This window comes from Gallus gallus, chromosome 1 (assembly GCF_016699485.2).
Source record: "Gallus gallus isolate bGalGal1 chromosome 1, bGalGal1.mat.broiler.GRCg7b, whole genome shotgun sequence".
Lineage (NCBI taxonomy): Eukaryota > Metazoa > Chordata > Aves > Galliformes > Phasianidae > Gallus > Gallus gallus.
In genome coordinates, this window is record NC_052532.1 from 178,466,713 (window position 1) to 178,488,986 (window position 22,274).

The following is a 22,274-nucleotide window of genomic DNA, read 5'->3' on the forward strand; positions in this document are numbered from 1 at the left end:
TTGCGAGATCCAGAATGTTTCCATGTACTTTGCTGTGCCCTGCAGGAAACTGATAGTTGTATTTTTTATTTTCATACTTACTACATGCAACAGAAGCAATCGAATTTATGGCTGACTTAAGTAGAGTTCCCAGACAGTTCTACAGAAAGGAATGCTAATCACCCAACGAGCACTCTCCCAGCCTCATCTATGCAAATACTATTTATGTCCCCACATCTGTTGGATTTCATTAAAAATTCTTGTCAACCAAACATCCAAATGACGTTACCTACAGATCAGTAGCAATTGGATTTGATGTTCTTAGTGCAGATAATCTTATTACACATAGGAGGTTTAAAACCTCCCAGAAGGCTAATTGTGAGTTAAAGTTACCTTAACTACAGTCCTGAGTGGAGAGTCAGTAAATTATCTGTGTTAGCTACATTTGTATAATGCAGTATGATCCTGTTTTTTTCAAAGCTAATGGTGCAATTGCACTCATTACCTTTTTTGTTTCATTAGGTTTCTGCAACGCATTTTGTGCTTGAATGTTACTTAATTTTGTTTGGAAGAAGTTGATCAGTAAAAAATGGAACATGAGCATTTTATGAGGAGACAAGAAAACGAAGTTTCTGCACAGTCCAATGGATTCTTGTAAGCACTATTTGCAGAGCAGGGAAGTTCAGACAGATGCCTTAAGATTCTTCATGTGCATTTATGCAGCACTGAATTATATACTGCTACCAAAGGGCCAAATCCTGAAGTGCCCTGCTTGGATGCACAAGGTCCAGAGTGGGAACTATGCATTTCTGTTATGCTGCAGTGGCAGGGAGTAGATCTGCAAAGACTGCTACCTCCCCACGGGCGAACTTCATACCTTAGGCACTCCAGAAGTCACTTCCATAGCAGGTGTCAAGGGTACAGAAAGAAGAAGAAGAAAAAAGGGTGGAGGAAGAATCAACCTACAGCTCAGCTGATGAGCCTGAAGTACAGCTGTTCACAGTTCATACACCAGGTGGTGGAAAAGGAAAGTACTGGATGACATGTTCATGGTCATAGCTATGTAAGTCTTTCAGGACTGAGGATTCCTTCGGCTGACTGTGCTATGGAACAAAGCAATGCCAACAAAGTAAAAGCCTTTTACTTGGTGTTGGTTTTTTGCTAGCGAATTGAACCCTCTCATCCTTCTAACTTGACCATTTAACCATATCAAGAACATAGCTCAAAGAAGTGAACTCTCTTTTAGTTGATAAAAAACGTGGTTTCTTTCTTCTCAACAATTTCATGTCAGCAGAAGAAGAAAATCCAATTAAAAAAAGGAATTAACAAACTGTTACATTTTCTGTTAATGTTTGCAGTGTTCTTTATGAAGCAGTAACAAAATGGCAATGTACCCCTGAGAAAAATCTTAGTGCAGTCACATGTCGTTAGAAAATGGAACTGGAAGAGTACTGCTTTTTATATGGGACTCTTGATGGTTTATAAATAATGTTTTATACTTTTGTTTTATCTTTTTAATAAAACCACAAGTTTTTATTGGTTCTGAAGTACCATTTAAACAAATTTCAAGTACTTATGAGAAAGTTAGTGTTGGATCATGCACTTGTGTTAACACCAAAACTCTGTATGCTGTCTGCTTTGTCTGCCACTTTGAAGTTGATTTTAAGTGATGCTGAACTGCTAAAGATGAGTGCTTTGTGCAGTGATGTACCATGTTCACAAAAGGCAAAACATGTTTCCTGTGTTGAGGAATAAAGTCCAACTAAGCTCAAGACCTACAGCAAACATCATGGTTTTTCTTTTCCTCCTACTCCTCTACAGAGAACACTATTAATTCATCTTTTGCTGTTCCTGGCATTTTGCACCTGACAAAAGTGAAAAATACTATTCTGTGGTCTGAAGCTTTTCTGATGTTCAGCTGATGCTGATTACAAATAGTCATAAGCCTCTGATAGAAACTGAGGGTGGTAGCTACGTCGATGATCTGAACTAAAGGAACTCATTTGGTTTCTCTGACAGATTGATCACTACTTTACCCCACCATTGACGTATTGGAGTTACTTGGATATGAAGTATACTCTAAGGTTTAAAACAAATATTTTCTTTGTCTTTGACATTTAGGAAAACATATTTTTTCCAGTCTTCTAGAACAGGAGCACTTCAGTGACCTATGAGCATATTATGGTCATTGTCAGATACTGCTGAGACAGAACTGAAGGTACAAACCTGCATGTTTTGTACAAGTTGCAAAATGTTCTTCAAACTTTGTATGATAAATGTTGCATTTGCCACTTTTCAAGGAAAAAACATTTGCTATGCATTAATCTGAATGGTTTCGCTTTTTCTTCTCAAATGTCAAGTGAAAAGCACTCGTCTAAATATAAGCTTTCAGGAATACTGACATGTTGAACTTAAAAGGAGAGTATGCATCAGCAGCATTTCTGGGGGAAGAGGATGGAGACACAAGACTGAGCTTAGTTTTCTCATTCTGATTACCAGCATGTGCAGCCCAGAATGTCAGTAGAATTGTAATGGAGGACCCTGGATATCATCTTTCTTTACTGGATCATTGTATCACAGCAGAGGTAACAAATACATCTACAGTTGTCTAGCAGAAGTAGAAGGAATATTGCTCTCTAATAACATAAATCTCAAAGGGACGACCTCTGTCCTCTTTCCCCTCAGCTCCTCCAGGTGCTCAGTTTGCACCTACGTGAATGGTGTGTACTGTAAGCTAACATCAGTATAACTTGTTTGATTGCTTAAGTCAGAATAGTTAATCTGCAGGGAAAAAAAAAATGCAAGTAAACAGACTGAGCTGAATCTGTGCGTGTTTTCTAGCAAGGTGCTGTGCGTTTTGGTTCTCTGGGAGTTCTGATCTGACAGCTCCATAGCCATAAGCAAGGGCATCCTGTGCTGTATCAGAGCAGAGTGAGATAGTTTCTGGCTTGCTGTCTCTTTTTGCCTAAATGCAACCTTGGTGAGGACAAAAAGCTGTTTGACTGTTAAGCTGCAAGCAGGCTACTGCTAGCTGGGCTCTGTAGGAGCGTGCTAGGATGTCCTTCCAGCTCACATCCACACACTGAGTGGTAGCACAGTGCCAGTGAGAGGAGCTGACCTGCCTGGTCAGGAGGCAAGAAGGGAAGACGGACAGGGTGCCAGGTCACGAGGTACGTGCTGTTTCTGTGCTTTAAGCTGCTGTGTGTCAGCAAGTCTTGAAAATACTTACGTTTGTCACTAAAAATAACAGTGCTTAAGCTTTTAAATCCCTCAAAATAACTGCTAGCCGTGAGTAGCATTGTAGTGACTGTAGCATAGTTGACACTGGCTGCAATCAGAAGCTATGCTTTGGTATTTCCTAAAGCTTTGTTTTCTTTTATAAAAATCCACACGACAGTCACAAACACAAAATTACATAAACTCCCAGTGTGAGCACAGAAGTTTGATGGAGGATGAGATTACAGTGTTTTCTCCTTGGAGGTTCAGAAGCGTCATAAGTTGATAAAGCTCTCCACGTAAAGATGAAGAAGGCAGATGCATAAACAGGAAGGAAAACTTTAAACTCTTTTAGAAACCTCAACTAATATTTTTTCCTCAAGATTGGTTTGCTTACAGACTGTGAAGATGCACGTAAGTGCTGTTCTTACCAAATGCGTATTGCTGGCGGAGGGCAGGGCGATGTTAGGTTTCTGTAATAACTGACAAGTTGGATGCATCCTAACCCCTTGATTGACAACTTCCATTTCAAATATTCAGGGGTTTATATCAGAGGAAGCTCTGGCCCTTTTACTCATCGGAGTAGGGAAATCATGGTAACGTCTTTCTCAAACCTACACTTTGAATGTGGAATGTACGGGTACCGAGCTGCTTTTGGAGTACTGTCTAGAAACTGGGCATCCAGAGTGTTAAATGCCACCGTTTCTCAGGTACTGTTTCTTCCCACATTTGATCTTACGTGGCTTTTCTGTCTTGTAAATAATCTTTCGGGGTTTTGGAAGTTTTCATTAAGTTCAGTGCCATTCAATATTCCCTCACAGTTCTTCATTTGTTATAGTTAGAAGTTTGACCAGTTGTAGCTCACCAGAGCCCCACGAGGAGGCAAAGGAACTAGCAGGATTAGTGTCAGTGGCCCACGTACCAAGAGATGCATCAACTTGCCACAAATGAGAAAGATCTGCCTCGATCTGGAGCACCAATTGATGAAATCTACTTAGAATTTAAAAAATAATAACAACATTTTGAGCTTCATAGTTTATGTGCAGTAGGGAGACTGGCTAAAATAATACAGAATTGAAGGATTCAGGTATGAAGAGGCTCCAAATAGCTATTCTAACACTTAGTGCAGATCAAGAACACGTTTTTCATATTACTTAAAAAATAGCTGGTATCTCATGTAAGAGCGTCTTCTATCTCTAAATGGCACCAAAGAGAGCAGCTGCATATAAAGTTATTTGTTACAATACTGAGCGCGTATACTATGTTCATTTCTATCAATTTATTTTGTATATATAGACAGCTTTTTATATGTATTTTTCTTAATCATGTAACTCATGAAATGGAGTTGTACTTAGTGCTAATTCTGATTAAATCTGGTCTTTCGCCGTTTGTTGGGTTGGTCTGTTTGCAGCAATTACTTGAATCTTGTTTCCATGAGGTTGTGAAGTCTGATTTTGTTTACAAAATTGCTTTAATTGGTTCTGAAGGCTTCCCTGCCCCCAGCCACAACAAGTACAGAGCACATGCGTAGCAGGGAAGCACGTGTTGGGGATGAAGTATCCACTTATGTTGGCACCGGAGCACTAATGGTGACATGCAGATGCCCTTCTGTTTACATTATTTAGCTGACAACTTCGATGCTTAGCACGTACCTCTCTAATTTCTCATCCCTTAACCTGTTCCTGACAGCTTTATTGTGAGTGTCTTAAATCTTTCTTAACTGCAACTATGTACGCTCATAAAAACATCACAGAAAGCAGTAGTAGCCCTGCTGTTAAAGTGTTGAGGCTCCCTTTCCATTCTCCCATCCCCTTTTACCCTCACCAGAATTGAACATGCCTGGGTTCCTTCCAGTTCTGTATTTGCCAGCAAAGGCACATCAGTGGTCACACTAATCACACTTTCCCACTGTTGCACTTACACCGTTGTTTTCAATTTGCTGCCCACACTTACACTGAAGTGATTTTAATTTTGGCATTAAATGTAAAAGATAAGTAATGACACAGCTACTATTTTTATTTCTGTATGTTGCAGGTAGGACTAGTCCTATGCAGAGAATACGCGTTGCCATTTACAGTTTAATACTTGAAGTGATTTTTTAAAATGAGCTTTTATAAATGAATTAAATACAGTCACATTACTTTGTGTAAGAGTTCCTTCATGTTTGAATTACACTGTGCAGTTTGCTCATATATATATATATATATATATACTTTTCCATGTTGTCTCAAGTCGTTTATAAGCATTCAAGATTGTAAGATTATAAATGCACAAGATTTTCTACATCAGTGTTCAGACCTGATCATACTTCATGGAAGTAGAATTCATGTTTAAATAACAAGTTGTACTCTTAGGCCTCTTTTGAGAAGTGATGAAATATCAATGTATCTGACACACAACTTCTGTCGGTGAATGCAATACTGACTGACTTAATAAAAGTATGTGAAATAATCTGAAAATTGCTCAGCTGTAGCATGCATGCATTACATCAGCAAGAACTGCTGCATACCTGGGGAACATTGTGTCTGTTGGTGGAAATAGTTCTCACTCCTGACCTGCACTAACCCCAGGATATACTTATTCCTGGCATGGTTCCAGCTCATTTGGTCTTGATGGGAGAAATCAAAAACTTATTGTCCTGGAGAAATATGATCGGCCACAAACTGAGCACTACTTGGACATTGGGCTGCCACTCAAAACAAGAATCAGCAGTAGTCCTCAGTCAGAACTAAGCTCTGTTTAAGCATGGGCAGTAACACAGAAACTGACACTCCCATTACGACAAGGATATTGATACTATTCCCAGAAAGTTGAGCACTTTATATTAGTTGCAGCCTCTTACAGACACGGTTCTATTCATCTTGAGCCTCACATGCCTGATGAAGCACGTAGTAGCTTCGTCAAGTAGCTTCTGCTGTATTTCAAGTATGAATATATGAATACAGAAGTAGCCCCCCACAGAGCAGAGAGACAAGTAAAAGCCATCTGGTCCATACAAACAGATAATCCTTTTCAATACAGCCACTGCATTCCAGCTTTCAAACAAAGTGAAGCTACCACTCTAGTTCAGGTCATCGCCACAGCTGTGACTCACACTGTATTAAGCAAAACCCTTAAGCCACTGGAAGGACTGTCTTCTAATATGGGAAAAAGACAAACACTGTTCTGTAGGATTACTTTTAATGTAAGATTTTGTACACCACAGCAGCGCCATTTCTCATCTGCCTCTGTGACTGCGTTACAAAGCTGCCACAACAGCTGCAGCGTTGCATCTCACAGCAGCACAAGCACGGATCTGCCCTTGCTCAAGAGGTCCACTTCTTTGAGACGTTTAAGTGGTTCAAGTGGTCGCTCATATATCTGTGCTCGGGGAACTTGGACGACTTCAGGGCTTTAAAAGCCTCCCATCTGGCCACCCTCGCTTCCCTGTTGTGATTGCACTCCTCCTGCCGTGTGAGGTACGGGCGGCTCAGCCAGTATTCGTTCTCTGCTTCAATTTCCAGCCTTCGGATCATCGCCTGCTTCATGGTAGTGGTAACTACTCTCGGCCGCCTGTATTTTCCAATCCACTGCTTTCCAGGAATCCTCTTCCGGAGTAGGGCCAGCGTTAAAAACATCGTGCCTTAAAAGATAAACGCACGCCAAAAAAAGACACCCGTCATTTAGGGGGGAAAAAAAATTAAAAGCAAGAAAAATACGCCTGTATTTATTCCAGTGCCTTTTGGCTCGCTGTCCGAAAGCTTCCAGCTCAGATCCCCATGGTGGCAGCCACCCGCTACGTACAGCGAAAAGCAGCGCCGTGCCGGGACAGAGCTGCCCCGCCAACCCCGTACCCACCCGCGGCTCCGGGCGCCGTGCAGACGGGCTGCCTCGCCGCACCACCGCCCGACGGCCCCCAGCACACACCGCTTCCAGGCGGGCGTCGGCTCTAAGAAGGGCCGAGGAGAGCGCCGTACCGAACCCCTCACCCGCCGGCCGCAGTCCCGCGGCGGGCAGCAAGATGGCTGCAGTACTTCTCGCGAGAGTTGCCGGCGGCACTTCTCGCGAGGACTCGCGGCGCCAACGGGGAGCGCGTAGGCGCCGGTTCGAAAGCGGCGGCGGGCTCCGGGATCGCGTCAGAGCGCCGCTCGCCGCAGCCGTGGCCGCGCCGTGTTTCCGGACCCGTCTCTCTCTGCCCCGCGGGCGATGGACGTGTCGCGGGACTTCTTCAGCAAACTGCGCTCCCTGGCCCTCACGGTAGAGAAAGAGGCGAAGCAGCTGGAGCGGGCGCTGAACGGGGAGGACGCGGGTAAGTGCGGGCACCGCCTCCCGCGCATCCCCACCCCCCCACGGCGGCAGCGGCCCGAGCCCGAAGGGCCGCGCGGGTCTCGCGGTGTGAGCTGGGCGCTGTGGGACGGCCCGCCCTGCCAGCCCCGCCAGCCTCGCCTCGGGTTCCCGCCTGCCGCCGCGCGCTGAGCCTGCCAGGACGGGGCGGGCCTGTGCTGGAGAGGGCACTGTGGGGTCTTCTGTGAGTACGCCCCCACGTTGCCTCTCTGGGCGCCCGTGTGGGTGTGCGGATGAGTTTTTACCACGTAACGTCTGTAAGCAAATCATTGAATCGCAGAGTGGTTTGGGCTGTAAGAGATCTTAAAACCCATCCGGCCTCAACCCCCTGCTCTGGGCAGGGCTGCCCTCCGCCATGTGGGGTGGCCCAGGGCCCGTCCTGCCCGGCCTTGAGCACCTCCAGGAGTGAGGCACCCGCAGCTCTCAGGGCAGCTGCGCCTCACCGCCCACCGAGTGAAGAACTTCCTCCTAACATCCAACCTAAAGCTGTTTCCCCCCTGTTCTGTCACTATCTGACCGTGTAAAAAAGGTCAATCTCTCCTGTTCGTAAGCTCCCTTTCAGTACTGAATCACGTTCTTGTTTTTAACTTTGTCGTGGATTAGTCCAGGAAAATACACGTTCAGGGCTTTTTGTCTCTCTGCACAGACAGCTGGAGGCTCTGGTTAAACGTATCGCTCTGCTATGGTTGTCGTGCTGCAGGGGGCCTCTTTTACACTGTTTATTGGCATTAACCTTGATATCCAGTGAAAGAATGAAGGTCAGTTCTGGACTACTGCGTTTATGAGTGACCAGTACCAACATCTGCTAGTGGAGATCACATTGCAGCGTACATCACCTTACAGTGTACATTACATTGCAGTGTACCTGCGTGCTAAATACTAATTCCCCACTTCTTTTTTAATTTCACAACGCTTTTATGTCAATATGCGTATCAAAGACTATGAAGAGGAATCTCCAATGAGAGTTTTGCACGACTTACACTGCAACATCAGGGATCTGAAGGTAATGCCTTAACTTCTTGAAAAACTGGGGCACAGACAGTATCCATAAGCTGATGGTTGTGCTTTGATCCTTAAGCCACAACGCAGCGTTGTTATTCAGCAGTTCTGATCTTTGTATTTACTTACCTCTAAGTCCAAATTATGGCTATGAGGCAGCACCCAAAACTGGGATGCCTGTGCTGATGAGCTTGCCGTCAGTGTTGTCACTCAGGACAGCAGGGATGCAGGTCATAGGGAAGTTGTAGTTACACCAGGGCATAGGGGTGGGGGAGCTGGATTCAGGAGAGGGGCTCTCTGGAGGAGAGGTGTGCCCGGCTTTGTTCAGTGAGAAGCACTCAGCGTAAAGAATGTCCTTGCAGGGGATCCTGCACTTCAGTTAAACTTGTGAAAAGAGTTCTTTGTTTCTTTAACAGAAGTAGACAAGATAGTCTATAGAAATGGGCACCTGTGCAAGTAAGTGAGGAGTAAACCAAGCTGTAAACTGGAAGGTCACCAGCTGCTCTCAGCTACATTTTTTTTTGTATTTAGAAGTCCAAATTAATTGTTATGTAAATGCACTCTTTTTTTTTTTTTTTTTTTCATGGAGTAAAAGCATAAGGTTTTGTCTGGGAGGTCAGCAGGCAGTGGTTACCACACTGAACTGCCCTCATAATATTTGTCAGTTTGTGTGCACTTCTGCTCTATGTATTCCCAGTGTTTTGTAACCAAGCTTTCAGGTATAGAGAAGATCTGCATTTGCTGCTTGTCCTGGTATGAACTGAAGTTCACTGCTCATTCCCCAAGCACTAAATGTAGAAACAAACACAGGGTGGTGATTTGAAAACCCACTGCTTTGTTTCTCTTTCCCCTCCTTCACCCAAAGGAAGGTGCTAACGCTGCTCTTGGCAAGAGTGCCTCTGAAAGGCAAGAAATTAATGACTTTATGAAGGCCAGTGAGATACTGATGCAAAGAAATGCAGCGGATCTTGCAAAAATAAGAGAGCTATTCCAGAAATACGGCTACAAACCACACGTCGAAGTCCCTGCAGGTAATATGTGTTATTTTTTGGCAATGGAGTCATGGAAGACACGTAACTTTTCTAAAATGTTTCTCTTTGCTATGTGTGTGTTTCTGTTAATTAAGAGGTCACGTAGTTCTGTGGTTTTTGCTTTATGCTTAACTGGGGCTGAAAGGTTCTGTTGCAACTGCTGCTCTAAGAATAAAACATGCAAAAGCTTAGAGCTGCATCTCCTGATGTGCTCTTAGGTTGGTGTGTTTTTCTCTTCACTTATAGCTATACAAAGAGAAGAGGTGAGCAAATGCGTTCTGATAACCCAGACAGTTGGGCTGCTTCATCTTCTCCTGCATGATGAGCTACTGCACATACATCTGGATTAGCTCATATTCATGTGTTGTTATCCCATAAGCTTAAATCATCTGCTGCTTATATCATGCAGCAGTTGGCAAATATCTGGGGGCGTTTCACAAATCACAATCACAAAATCATTAAGGTTGAAAAGACCTCCAAGATTACCCAGTCTAACCATCTCCCCCCAGCTATTTCCATTCATGTAACTATGGAATCATACAAATTACACCTTGACTTATTTCTGCAGTGGACTCGTGTTATCTTTTCTGACATTTTAGCCATTTTTTCTGTACAGTTTTTTTCTTCCACGTTTTTAACAAACGTTTACTCTTGCAGTGAAATGGAGACAGATAAATGTATTTAAGATTAAAACTTTCTGCCTAGGCTGTGCAGGGAGGTTGGATTCTATTCAAAATGTATGAAGTGTAAGAAGCTTTCAGCTTTTCTTCTGGATGTATTTACCAGTAGACTGAAATTCAGTAAGCGTTGGGCCTGCGTTCTAAATGCAGCTTAGCCAGATAAGAGCTTTTGATAGTTGTAGATTCAGGTTCAGTGCTTTAAAATGAAAGGAGTAATAGTACTCGAATATTTAGAGTAATAAGCATTAGGAAAAAAAAGTCTACTTGGAGGGGGGGGAGAAAGTTCCCAATTTATCTTTTAAGATTGTTTAAAATAAACTTGCCAAAATGAGCTCTGTTTCTTCTTCCAGAGGAGCAGGAAGAGGAGGCGAATGGTGATTCGAAGGCTTCTGACCAGAGTAAATCTGATCAAGAACAAGCAGATGATGTGGCTCCTCTTCCTGCCTGTGTTGAGAACCCGCCTGTGCCCACAGATCCACTGCGGAACCCCCAGCTTTCTGATTTTGGCCTTTCACATTATGCTTTCTCCAAGCCCTGGAGTGCATTACATGGACAACAACATGTGGCAAACGCCAGTCAAGAAAATGCAAAGCACAAAACTCCCCTAAAAACAGAGGCCCCCTGTGTTCTGCCCAAAACACCCAAGTGCATGCTAAAGATGGATGACTTTGAGTGTGTAACACCAAAGCTGGAACACTTTGGCATTAGCGAACACACCATGTGCATGAATGAAGATTACACAATGGCGCTTATTCGTAAAACTGCTCAGTCAGACAAGTAAGTAAATACTTGAAGCCTGTATGGGAACTGTTGAATCACGGCCTGAACCTCTGATTGACCACCTGAGGTGAGCGCTGAGTCAGCCACAGGGACACAGGTGAACACAATTTCACCTGAGTGACCGGAAGGGATGGAGCCTGGCTCCAGCCCTCCTAGACCCCATTTAAGGGCTGACTCCCAAGGAGGAAGGATCTCTATCTGGAGATCACCCCTCTTAGAGCCCTTCTGCAGGCCTGGGACATGGGTAAGCTCTTTATTTCATTACTCCTTTGTAAATGCGATGATCTCTCTGGTCCTATACCTATTTACCTTACAATCTGTATACCTGTTTGCCATACAAAGCCCCATTGGATTTTCCATTTATCTTGTTGCTATTGCATTTTTTTCTGCTAACAGGTGTTTTGTTATTATGTACTTGTTAGTTTTCTGTCTACCTTGAACTCTCTGCTTCTCTTTTCATGTTCCTTTTGCCATGCAAGCTACTTATAGGAGACGTATCCCAGATATACTCCTTCCCTGGCTGCATAAGAATGTCTCCATTACAAGGAGAAAATGCACAGTATCTCCTGGGATGTTTTGCTTTATTTAACCTAGGGCTTGCATTTGAGGACGTGCGGTAGACTTTGTGTTACCAGTATGAAGTTTTGAAAAGCATTAGCAATGTGGCACTGAAAGAAACTTGTGAAGCATTTGGTTAAATGCCCCACAGTGGGAACACGATGTGTTATTTCTTCTGTTATCCAGCTTCAAGCTTTTTTGTTTGTTTGTTTGTTTTTGGTTTTTTTTGCTCTATCCTTCAATTGAATCTAGACTTCTACTGCTGGAAAAGGGTGGTTGAATAACGTTTGTATGATTTGTATTAGCCATGCATCCAGTTTCAAAAGCTGACAGTATTAAAGAGAAATATTCTGTTCAGCATTTAAGGATTTGGTTTATAGAGAGATTTCACTAATTCTATTTTTTAAATCCCTGACATCTGCTGTATAAGTGCTAATGTGAAGTTCTTCAGAGCTGTACCAGCTTCGGTGACTTTGTTCCCTTTGTTCCAATGTACCACAGTGGTTACAGTTGAATGTTTTTTCCTGTGTTAGATTGCTGGGGGAAAAAGTAAAATTGAAAAGATACATTTTTTTCTTAAAAGAGTTTTGGGATTTCTCCTCCTAAATAGGCATGGTAGTATTGGTCTTTTCTCCCTGGTGGCAGAACACAGGGAAATGGCCTCAAGCTATGTATATACGTGTGTGTGTGTATACACTCATAGAGTTCTCAGTTGCCTTCTGTTCAGGTTTTCAGTTCTGAAGCAAGTAGAAAGCACAATGTATTTTGTGTGTGTGCACTGAAGAACTGAAACCAGAAGTAATTGGGAGAGAGAAAGAAAAAAGGGGAAAAAAAAAACAGTAAACAGAAGTGTTTACAGTGAAGAAGAGAAAGTATAACCATGACCCAAACACATAGGGTTTCAGGTATTAATATTACCGAGGAAAAACTGGCTTGAAAAAGTACTTCTTTCCTTAAGTTTTTCAGTGGGTTTTTTGGTTGGTTGGTTGACTTTTAATTAAGAAAGAAGACTCACAACAGGATGTTTGATCATCTCATGGAAGTATGGTGCCTCACATGGATTTTTTGAGGCTTAGGCTTTTTACTGAGGAGTTCTAGATCATAGAACCATAGAATGGTTGGGCTGGAAGGGACCTTTAAGATCACCTAGTTCCAACCCCCTGGATATAGGCAGGGACACCTCCACCTAGACCAGGTTGCTCACAGCCCCATCCAGCCTGGCCTTGAATGCCTCCAGGAAGGGGGCATCCACAGCATCTCTGGGCAGTGGGTCCCTTATCTTGTAATGCCTTGTCTAGACTGAACTTCTGCACAGTAAGAGTAGAATCAGAGATAGTAAATCATTTTAGACTCATGAACAAATGGTAGTCAAGTGGTGGAGCTGACAGTATTCCTTCAGTAGTGATTTCTTCATGTTACGTGAGAGCTGATTGAGATTTTTGGTTTTTCAGCTTGATTAAAAAAGGTGATCATGAAGTGAATGTAGCAACAATGCCACCCAGGAAAATGGCAGTTACTCCTGAGCCGAAAACAAAAGCAACAGATGAGAACAGTAAGTTAAAAACATGTCAAGTAAATGTAGGTTTGCTTTTTTTAACATAATGTGTGTGGTAATATTTTAATCTGTTTCTTGTTAAATGTGGTTAATTTGTGTCCAGTCATTATTTGCATACTGATGTTCAGAAAAGTGAAGTCAGTGGCTTCTATGGGGAGCCTGCTTAAGAAATCATTGCTTATCCTTCTACTCATATCCCTCTAGAATTGTGCAGAGACTTCCACTGTATCGGAATTGCAGTTTATCCATGCTGCTAATAGCAGCACTATTATAGCAACCAAACTTTTTTTCCATGAATTATCTATTATATCTATTTAAAGCCAGTTAAATGTATGGGAAAGAAACTGCTTTAAAACAGGCTAACCAAACAGTAACTTACAGTGCTACTCTTGAAAGATGAAATTTCTCTGGGAGATCTAATATATTCTTTTGAGAGTGCCTGGAAGTCTTGCAGCAAACATACAGACCACTGAGTATATGGAAATCTGAAGCAGTGTCGGTTTAAGTTGGACTCTTTCAGTTATATTTGGTATCAAGACAGGATTATTTTGATTAGTTTTGTTTTCTTTCTTTACTGCTGTTAGAGCTCTGCAATTTGGGTGTGTTTCACACTAAAAATTTTGTTAACTGAAATGATACAGATGAGCGTATTATGTATTCCAGGGGTTTTGGAACACGTAAATAAATCTGTAACAAGCTAATTGTTTTGGAAAACTAAACTGGAACATTGCAGCTAAAAATACGTATGTACATTTATTAATGGATTTATTGATTTCTTTTTTTTTTTTGTCTCTAATTCCAGCAGCTGACTGTATGGCTTCTCCTATGATCCCCGTGTTCTGCACACCTGGTGTGAAAATCCCTTCCCGAGCAGACAGTGCAGTGTTAGCTGAGTCACCAGAAAGAGACAAACTGCCTCTTCCCAGCCAGGCAGCAACGCCACCACCTCCAGATTTTGAAGCCAGGTGGCTGAAAGGAGAATTTACGGTACTGCACAGCAGTTACATGCACTTTCATACAGAGTGCTGTAAGCAGTTCTTCAAATGTCAGTTTGCCCTCCTTTTCCTATACTCATTTTTCTTGTCCTTATAAGTGATGCTTTCTTATTGGTAATTTTGTAAGCACATGTTATTAAATACTTCACCTAAAAAAAATAAATGAGCTGAAGGCATATAATAGCTTCTCTATAACAGGAAATGCAAGAGAAGATCACGTTGGTGACCAAAAGCAATGCAGCAGAGAAACAAAACATAGAAGACAGCATTCCTTCTGCTGTGAGCTCTGATGAGTATCTCAAACGTTTGGGGAACCCATCTCCTCCCAAAATAAAACAGTACGACCATTTACTCAGCACTCCTCCACCTCCAGAAATAACAAGGATACCAGATGATGTACTACAGGTTAGCTCTGTTTGTTTTATGAATAGTTTTCGTATCAGAAAGGTAACATTAAAAGGGGGTTGTTTAGCAAGTGTTGTTCCTCAAAAAGATAGAGTTCTCTGCTGCTTACTAAAATGCGTAGATTGTAATCCTGTTTGGAGTTCTAAAGTTCTTTCTATTCCTTTTTTAATGTTTGTTGTAGATTCTGTCAAAGTATAACCATAAAGTAGACTCTTCTATATCTAAGAAAGTGGAGTCTAAGGCAGGAGATGCTGCAAGATTTGGAAGTGATTTCAGTGATTACCGCAACAAAGAGAACAGGTATGATCAGATGCCCCAAATTTGGTTATGTGATTGGGTTTTAATCGTAATCATAGAATCATAGAATGGCCAGAGTTGAAAAGGACCACAATGGTCATCGAGTTTCAACCCCCCTGCTATGTGCAGGGTCGCTAACCAGCAGACCAGGCTGCCCAGAGCCACATCCAGCCTGGCCTTGAATGCCTCCAGGGATGGGGCATCCACAGCCTCCTTGGGCAACCTGTTCCAGTGTGTCGCCACCCTCTGTGTGAAAAACTTCCTCCTAATATCTAACCTAAACCTCCCCTGTCTCAGTTTAAAACCGTTCCCCCTTGTCCTATCATTATCCACCCTCATAAACAGCCATTCCCCCTCCTGTTTATATGCTCCCTTCAAGTACTGGAAGGCCACAACGAGGTCTCCCCAGAGCCTTCTCCAAAGATGAATTAATTTTGAGGTAGGAAGACTTTAATGCATTTAGAAAACTCATACAGCTGTTTGTTCTCCAACTCCCGTTGATGTGACTAAACATCTCATCTTTGGCATGGTATCTGGATGGTTCTACTGCAAAGAACAAATATCACTATCCATTATGAATCCTGGGAAGTTTTTAAGAAAAATGAAGGGGGGAGGAGGAAGGAAATAAACTGAAGATAAAACAGTAAAATTATCTGTAGGTATATTTTGTTTTGTGGCAATCAACTGAATGTTTTAAGCTTGCGTCAGTAAATTTAGGCACTAAAGAACTGCAGACAACTACACTAAGTGACATAAGTAATCACGCTGTCACTTGGGCATGTTGTGGCTTATCCTGGCAGGCAGCCAAGCACCACACAGCTGTTCTCTCCCAGGCTAACCCCAGCAGGGTGAGAGAGAGAGCTGGGAGTGGGGAGTCCACGTGAGAAGCTGTGGGTTGAGATGAAGGCAGTTTAATAATAAAGGAGTGGAGGGAGGAGAAGGACTGATGCCTATCGCAATTGCTCACCACCAGCCAGCCCCTACCAGCCAGCTCCCCAGTGTCACTGCTCAGCATGAGCTGTGTGGTACTTTGGGTCAGCTGTCCTGGTTTTGGCCTCTCCCAGCATCATGTGCACATCCAGCTCCTTGCTGGCCAGGCAGCACGAGGAGTGAAAAGACCTTGACTTAGTGCAAGCACTGCTCAGCAACAGCTAAAACACTGATGTGCTATCAAATTCTTTCTCCTCCTAAATTCCAAATAGAGCACTGTACTACTGGGAGGAAGATTAACTCAATCCTAGCTGAAACAAGACCAGGCAAATACTGAGTCATTTGAAATCCAAAAGACCATTTGAGATGGTCTACTATGAGCATAAGTAATCTTTGAACAAGGGAACAATGGGTCTAAGAAAAACTTGATTTATGTAGAATTGTTTGACATTAATCTAGTGTAGATATTCCTCATTCACTGTAATGTGCTATACTTGTTGATTATCTGTTAAACTTGGGGTCGCTACAGATTATCTTGGTAAGAGGTGCAAGAAGTATATGGAATAATAGCTGCAACAAATCCAGCAAGAGATGGAGTAGGTATCTTAATGTACCTGGAGTTAGAATCTATGTGATTAAGCAGATAAAGTAAAGCTCTTATTTTAGCTGACTTTTTGTTGCTGTTGGTGGGCAAACTTTCTATATTTGTGTCTTCTGCTAATTCAGACTGTGAGTGAGGTAATGAGTTCATGAACTCTTCTGGATATATTTGCAGAGAATATCCTGCTCTTTTCAAGTCAGACATTTGAAATCAAGCTGAAGACTGTTTCACATTCATGGATCTTATCACTGAACCACAGAGAGCTCAAAAAGCAAAGAAGAAATACTGGGAGGAAGGACCCACAAAAGGGAAATCTCTTTTTCTCTGGAGAAGACGTGTTGCCTATTAACTTGCTTGAACTAACAATTCTGTGGTTTAATTTTTTCATTAAAATTAGTGGCAAAATAGATTGGGTTTTGGTGGTTGTTTTAATATTGCTTCACAAGGGACTACAGTCTTGTAGTATTATGTAATACTTCTGTTGTTTTACTCGATTCTTGTGTTTGTTGTATGTGTTCAGATGCAGTAGTCTGTAGAGAAGTGCAATTAAACTGCAATAGAGGGAAAGTTGGTTATGCTGCCCAGAAAGCAGACACCTCTCGGCAGTTTGCTGACAGACACTGCCTGTTTCAGGGTGGAGTTTGAAGTGCAGTACTTCGACATATCTTCAACAGAACTCCTTTTTATGTGACAAGTCAGTCCTGCCTTACTGTTTTAAAGCACCTCCAGGTCATCTGTCCCTTCTGCAGTACTAAGGCATATCAAACGGGTATTACTTCACCTGGCTGATGGACAGATGTTTCTCACGTTTTTCCTTCAATTGCAGTTTTCCTGTTCAGGCATCACGCTAAGTACTAGACAGCCGTTTTCCTTTTAGCCCTAATACCCTTTACACCCTAATACCTATAGCCCTAGGATGTTACTATCTCGAATGTGAAATAATTGCACAGTATATTTTCAAATGTTACCAATTAGATGTCTGCTGTTTCTTCCATTGCTTGGAAGATTTGCTTGGAGGGTGGCTGTACTCTCCCCTGTGCTGCTGCCACATGCGTTCTGTAAGTGGTGATGTTGCTTCCAGCCATGCAAGCACATCCCTGCAGTAGCTCACCAAGCTTAACTCCGCAGAGCTGTTGGGCACTTTTCTGGTATCTGGTAGTCACAGCAGCTGGGATTTTTTTTTCCACCAGAGATTTTTCTCTTTTCTAAAAGAAATCCCAACTATGTATCCCCCTTTAGAGCCGTTACCTGTGTCAGCTATTGCTGTGAGCACTGCTCTTACCAGCTGTACACAGCCTTCCTCTTGACAGCTAAAATACTGTTATTTTAGTGTGTGCTTTTCTGGATTTTCTGAACACAGTTCCACATTCTTTGAAATTCTCGGGCATAAAAACATCTGAAGATGCCAGAAAGTATTTTTCTGGCTGCTTAGAGGGATTTGGCATGGCTGAAACGTAGCGAATACAGGAGCCTTTGTTGTGCTGTCACAGTCACTTTGAGATGAGTGTACATCACATTACCAGGAGCACATGACTTTTTTTTTTTTTTTTTACCAATTCTGGCCTGAGCACAGTGTCACTTATTTTTTCTGTTCTAGCTTCTGTTTAAAGAAACATATTAATTTACATTATTTTTGAAAGCTGATCAACATTTTGAATAAAGCTTCTGTCTCGGATGCTTTGTGACTGCTTGGAAAACTAATCATCTGCTGCTTCAAAAACACTTACTCATCTTACCCAACTCTTTCAGAGTGATGGCCAGATCTCCTTCCAGCATCTTTACAAACTATACCCACTTGATGGGTGGATGTTAGTCATGGAATGTCATAGGCCTAACGAGGTACAAAATAGTCTGTTCCAGAGCAGGAGTCCTCTGTGAGCAGCCTCCCCTCAGCCTCCTCTTCTCTGGGCTGAACAAACCCAGCGACCCAAGCCACTGCGCACACACCTTGCCCTATGGACCTCTCCATCTTTGTTGCCTTCAATCTCTTGTGATATGATAGTGGTATGAGATTATGTTTTTGGATCTACTAATTGAGTTTTACAAGCTTGTTTGGGGGGGTTTGTTTACAGAGTTGTTCAAAAAATAATACTGTTTGTGCTTACTGCCCATGTGTAAAGACGAATATTACAGTGAGGTGGATGCAGTCAGAGCAGCAGAACAGAAGCAAGCTGTAATTTGTCTTGCCTAGGTTTCGGTAAGACCTAAGCAGCAGTGTGAGTATTGGAGACAGAGGAAGCAGAACTGGAAACAAGCAGTGTACAAAACTGATCCCTGTCCAAAACCAGCTGGGGAGGGCAGTGGTAGAAAGCTTTTGTTTCTAATCTGTTAGTTTCCCTCATGCAGGCGCCTGTGCAGCCCTGTGATTAACCAAGCACTCAAGTACTGCAACAACCAAGGACGTGGCCTTGGGGCTGCAGGAGCTTAAGGCTCTCCCTAAGCCTGTGCTGCTGCTGGAGAAAGGCGTGGCCGTATGTCAGGTTAGGGTGGGAATCACGCAGAAGAATTCACACGTTATGTGATGTTTTGTTGTAGGGTGAATCTGGAAACAGCACTGGGGTGTCAGTGCATTTTGAGTACACAGTAGCTAAGTAAGTGAGCCTTCGTTTTGGAAGAGGTGGTCTTCATGTGATAACAGGCACATTTGACTCAGTCTGAGCTGTGCCTAATCCACAACGTGGGGCTGTTCCCCACCAGCTGCTATCTCACCACTTCTCTTGCACAGAAAGTACAGGTTGTGCAGTTTTATGGTGGTTACCACCTGCTGAGCCACTGAAAGACTGATCAATTTTGTTTTCTTTTCTAGTTTCCGTCCCTGTGGAAATCAGTAATCTCAAATTCAACTCTTGGCTGCGTGATTGCCACATCAGGTATACGGGAAGGGTGAGCGTGGGATCACATCATCTCGCAGTAGCCTGCAGTCAGAACAGATGGAGCACAGCATGAAGCTGCACTTCAGTAGTTAGGGACATCTGGGAGGTAACCAGAAAAGCACGGCCTTTGGTTTTCCCTCATTTGCTACGGTTCTTAATCCTTTTGCATTTGTTTTAGTATATAAAATGCGTCAGCTAACAGAGCATTCTCTCTATAATCCCATTTGTTGTCAAAGGAGTGCCTCAAATTGTTCTGCCTAGGCAGCCCCATGAAGTGGCAAATGCTTTGTTTTCTTGGAAATAATTTGCCTGAGGTTAAATGCAAATATAAATCTCAGAGGGAAATGAAAGTTCCCAGGTGGCTGTCACGTGGGCAAATGAAGAACATCACTCCAGTGCTTTCTGCTGGGCTTCTATTGATGGGTTTTTATAAATCACTGGAGTGATAACTGGAGCCCGGGCTTCCTTGGTTATTTAAAGCATCACGGATGCTTTACAGTTTTAAGCAGCGCACTGTGCTTTGTTTTTAATTTTTACAGAAAGTCAGTTGTCATTATCCAAATGCTCCAGTTCTGGTGGTTGCGTGTGTCCCAACATCTGCAGCTGCTGTTGGAGCTGTTGCTCTTTTGGGAGTACCCCTCGCAGCCCTCTGCCTTGTTTCCCCATGGCACAGTAATACAGAGGTTGTGGCAGTTAGGAGCAGTGATGACATCCAGTGGCTGCACTATGAGATCATGAGTGTTATTGCACACAAATGCAACCTTTTGCTAAAAATGTCAATCAGTGCTGTCTGTATTATCTATCAGTGTGACCCTTTATGCTACTGCTATGCTAATGGCCACTCGTATGAGGGGGCAGCTGATAAAGTCCATGCATTGCATTGGCCTTGTCTAATGCAAATTGGAGGATTAAAAAAATGGCACAACTGTGCATATATGGAATACAGCTTCTGGAAGATGCTCTGCTACATGGGCATTTCTGCTGGGAGACCAAGCAAAAGCTAGTTGTATTGCAGAATGCCTGACAGGAACGTGAATGTGGTTTTTGGCACACTTTGTATATAAAGCCCAGCAGTTATGCTCTGTAATGATTGCTTATACAGTTGCTGGAAACCACCATAGGCTTTGCTGCATGGGCCCACCTTTCCTCTCCCCAAGCTGTGGGCTCCCACACCCTGGTGTGTCATTGCACTTTGCTGCTGGGGCTGCCTGGGATCACACTCCTGCCTGTCCTGGGCAGGGCAGGAGTGCCCTCAGAGGTGTTCTGCAAAGTGATGTTATTTATACACTCTGCGTTGACCCAAACCACCACTCACCTGCAAAGGCACTGCCTGGGATAGGCCAGAGAAAGGAAAGGGCTGTGTGGGAGATGAACATGGATACCTCCTGTCACCAGTGTGAGTGCCTTGTGAAATCCTGCTTTTGCTCACAGTACTGAGCTGGCTATCTTCACAGCTGCACTGGTGAGCTTTCCTGTGGCCACTGCTCCATGAGCATTTCTAGGGCAGCAGAGGCAGTTCCACCCATCACTCCTCCTGAAACCACTTACTGAGAGTGCTTATTTTTTCCATCTGCACCATGAGCATTCCTTCTTTTGACCAGAGCTGTAAAGCAAAACTTATGCTTGGTGATGGAGCAAGGAACATCTCTGATGCAACTGAGTTTATTGACAAAGTGTGTGGCTTGTCCTCAACTCTTAAGCAGGGAGAAGATTAACACATACATCATCACCTTCAGCAGAGATGCAGCCAGCCTCTCCTAAAAGCTCTACATAAAAACTTGGCTAAGCATCAAGACATTATCAGAGGCACACACTGTGCTGGTGCAGGAGCAGGACCTAAAAGAGAGGTGATGAAATGAGAGGGGGACTGTGAAAACAACCTTTAGTTGAGGCCTGAGCATGGCAGAAAGGAATTTGTCTCTTAAGCAAAATGAGGTTGGAGCAGCAGGAGGGATGTGCTGAAGGACATGTGAAGCCTCAGCTGCAGGAGCAGTGGTTGAGTTACTGAGTGTAGAAAGGAGAAAATAAGGGCCTGGTTTCCTGGGTCCTGGTATGTACCTGGAGCCACTCCATCCTGCTGCATCCCCACACAGGGTGGAGTTCCTGGAGTTACACTGCTGAAAAAGTAAAGAGAGCTTTGGAGGAGCAGTTGCTGGTGGCAGCACGGCTGCAGGACGGAGAGCTGCATCTTTAGTGCTGTGTCAGTGCTTGGAGCATCAGGAGGTAGTGAACGCCCTGCCTCACTCCCTGCCTTGATGAGGGACAAACACTCATTAGATCTCCAAATACAAAGGCAGCCCTGCTAATTGACAGAGCTGTGTGTAGTGTTTGCTTCTTGAGCATATGCTTGCTCACTGCTGTTGAGTTTTGAGACTGTTTTAGGTTCTCCAGAGTGCTGTGTTGTACATCTCATTGCTGACAGGATGCTCGTTACACAGGAGCTGCTTACCAGCACACTCAGCCCATCACAGCTTTCACTTACACCTCTTTCAACACATGGGCAGTTGTATAGAGAATCATAGAGAATCAGAGAATTACTCAGGTTGGAAAGGGCCTCAAAGATCATCAAGTCCAGCCGCAGCCTAACCATAGTACCCTAACGACCCTCTGCTAAATCATATCTCTGAGCACCACATCCCAACAGCTCTTAAACACATCCTGCTGTCTAACTTAAAACTGGCTGCTGTTGAACTCATCTGCAAAGTGGACTCGACTTAGGGAACATGCACTGCTCGGACTCCTCAAACATCTTTTCTAATTAAAAGGGTGCAGAAAATGGAGGAACGTGGCAACAACCCAATGGCCTTACGTGTCAGCCCAGGAAGGAAAACCACTACAGCATGGATGCATGGAGCTGCCTTTGCTGGGAACCCCTGTGGCTGAAGCACGGAGTTCACCGTCGCGTGATTTCCATATGAACGAAAACTTCAGCTGAGCTCCTTGCCGCGTGCCTTCGGCCAAACGGCGCTCTGAAGAGAGATTTGCCCTCCGACACTCCGGCGCTTCACCCACCAAGTAGCGCCGCAGAGCCGAGGCGCTGCGCGGCTCGAGG

At 43.5% G+C, this 22,274-nt stretch overlaps 3 protein-coding genes across 18 annotated transcripts in view; 2 read left to right on the forward strand and 1 right to left on the reverse strand.

Annotated features, from left to right (window-relative positions):
• The window catches only part of ZDHHC20 (zinc finger DHHC-type containing 20), a 42,428-nt gene extending 40,677 nt beyond the window's left edge, over positions 1-1,751 (forward strand). For all 13 annotated transcript variants that reach the window (XM_040704399.2, XM_040704406.2, XM_040704429.2 and 10 more), the window contains one exon: positions 502-1,751. Coding sequence is in view for 4 of the 13 variants with exons in the window: in XM_040704429.2 (XP_040560363.1) it covers positions 502-538 (37 nt within the window). In the remaining 9 variants the exon portion in view is untranslated. The remainder of the gene's footprint in view (positions 1-501) is intronic.
• Positions 1,752-6,358: 4,607 nt separating this feature from the next.
• Positions 6,359-7,192, reverse strand: MRPL57 (mitochondrial ribosomal protein L57). 2 transcript variants are annotated; one of them, XM_004938806.4, is made up of 2 exons: positions 7,102-7,192; positions 6,359-6,817 (listed from the first exon to the last, which is right to left on the reverse strand). In XM_004938806.4, the coding sequence occupies exon 2, from the start codon at positions 6,810-6,812 to the stop codon at positions 6,501-6,503; it is 312 nt and encodes a 103-aa protein (XP_004938863.1). In that variant the 5' UTR covers positions 6,813-6,817; positions 7,102-7,192; the 3' UTR covers positions 6,359-6,500. The 2 variants fall into 2 exon arrangements, with proteins under 2 accessions (XP_004938863.1, XP_003640629.1); XM_003640581.6 differs by having other exon boundaries at positions 7,033-7,192.
• A 67-nt stretch (positions 7,193-7,259) lies between these two features.
• SKA3 (spindle and kinetochore associated complex subunit 3) lies at positions 7,260-16,758 on the forward strand. 3 transcript variants are annotated; one of them, XM_046903055.1, is made up of 9 exons: positions 7,260-7,483; positions 8,165-8,521; positions 9,383-9,548; positions 10,579-11,005; positions 13,018-13,118; positions 13,924-14,108; positions 14,315-14,521; positions 14,703-14,821; positions 16,524-16,758. In XM_046903055.1, exons 2-9 carry the CDS (start codon positions 8,444-8,446, stop codon positions 16,555-16,557), a joined length of 1,317 nt encoding a protein of 438 aa, XP_046759011.1. In that variant the 5' UTR covers positions 7,260-7,483; positions 8,165-8,443; the 3' UTR covers positions 16,558-16,758. The 3 variants fall into 3 exon arrangements, with proteins under 3 accessions (XP_046759011.1, XP_015134712.2, XP_015134719.2); XM_015279226.4 differs by having other exon boundaries at positions 8,457-8,521; XM_015279233.3 differs by having other exon boundaries at positions 8,457-8,521; positions 13,927-14,108.
• Positions 16,759-22,274: the final 5,516 nt, after the last annotated feature.

Excerpts from the sequence above, each read along its gene's own strand:
- MRPL57 (XM_004938806.4), bottom strand. The coding sequence starts at position 6,812 with ATGTTTTTAACGCTGGCCCTACTCCGGAAGAGGATTCCTGGAAAGCAG.
- SKA3 (XM_015279226.4), top strand. The coding sequence starts at position 7,381 with ATGGACGTGTCGCGGGACTTCTTCAGCAAACTGCGCTCCCTGGCCCTC. Across the intron at positions 11,006-13,017 it reads AAAACTGCTCAGTCAGACAA|CTTGATTAAAAAAGGTGATC; the intron begins GTAAGTAAATAC and ends TTGGTTTTTCAG. Across the intron at positions 14,522-14,702 it reads TACCAGATGATGTACTACAG|ATTCTGTCAAAGTATAACCA; the intron begins GTTAGCTCTGTT and ends TGTTTGTTGTAG.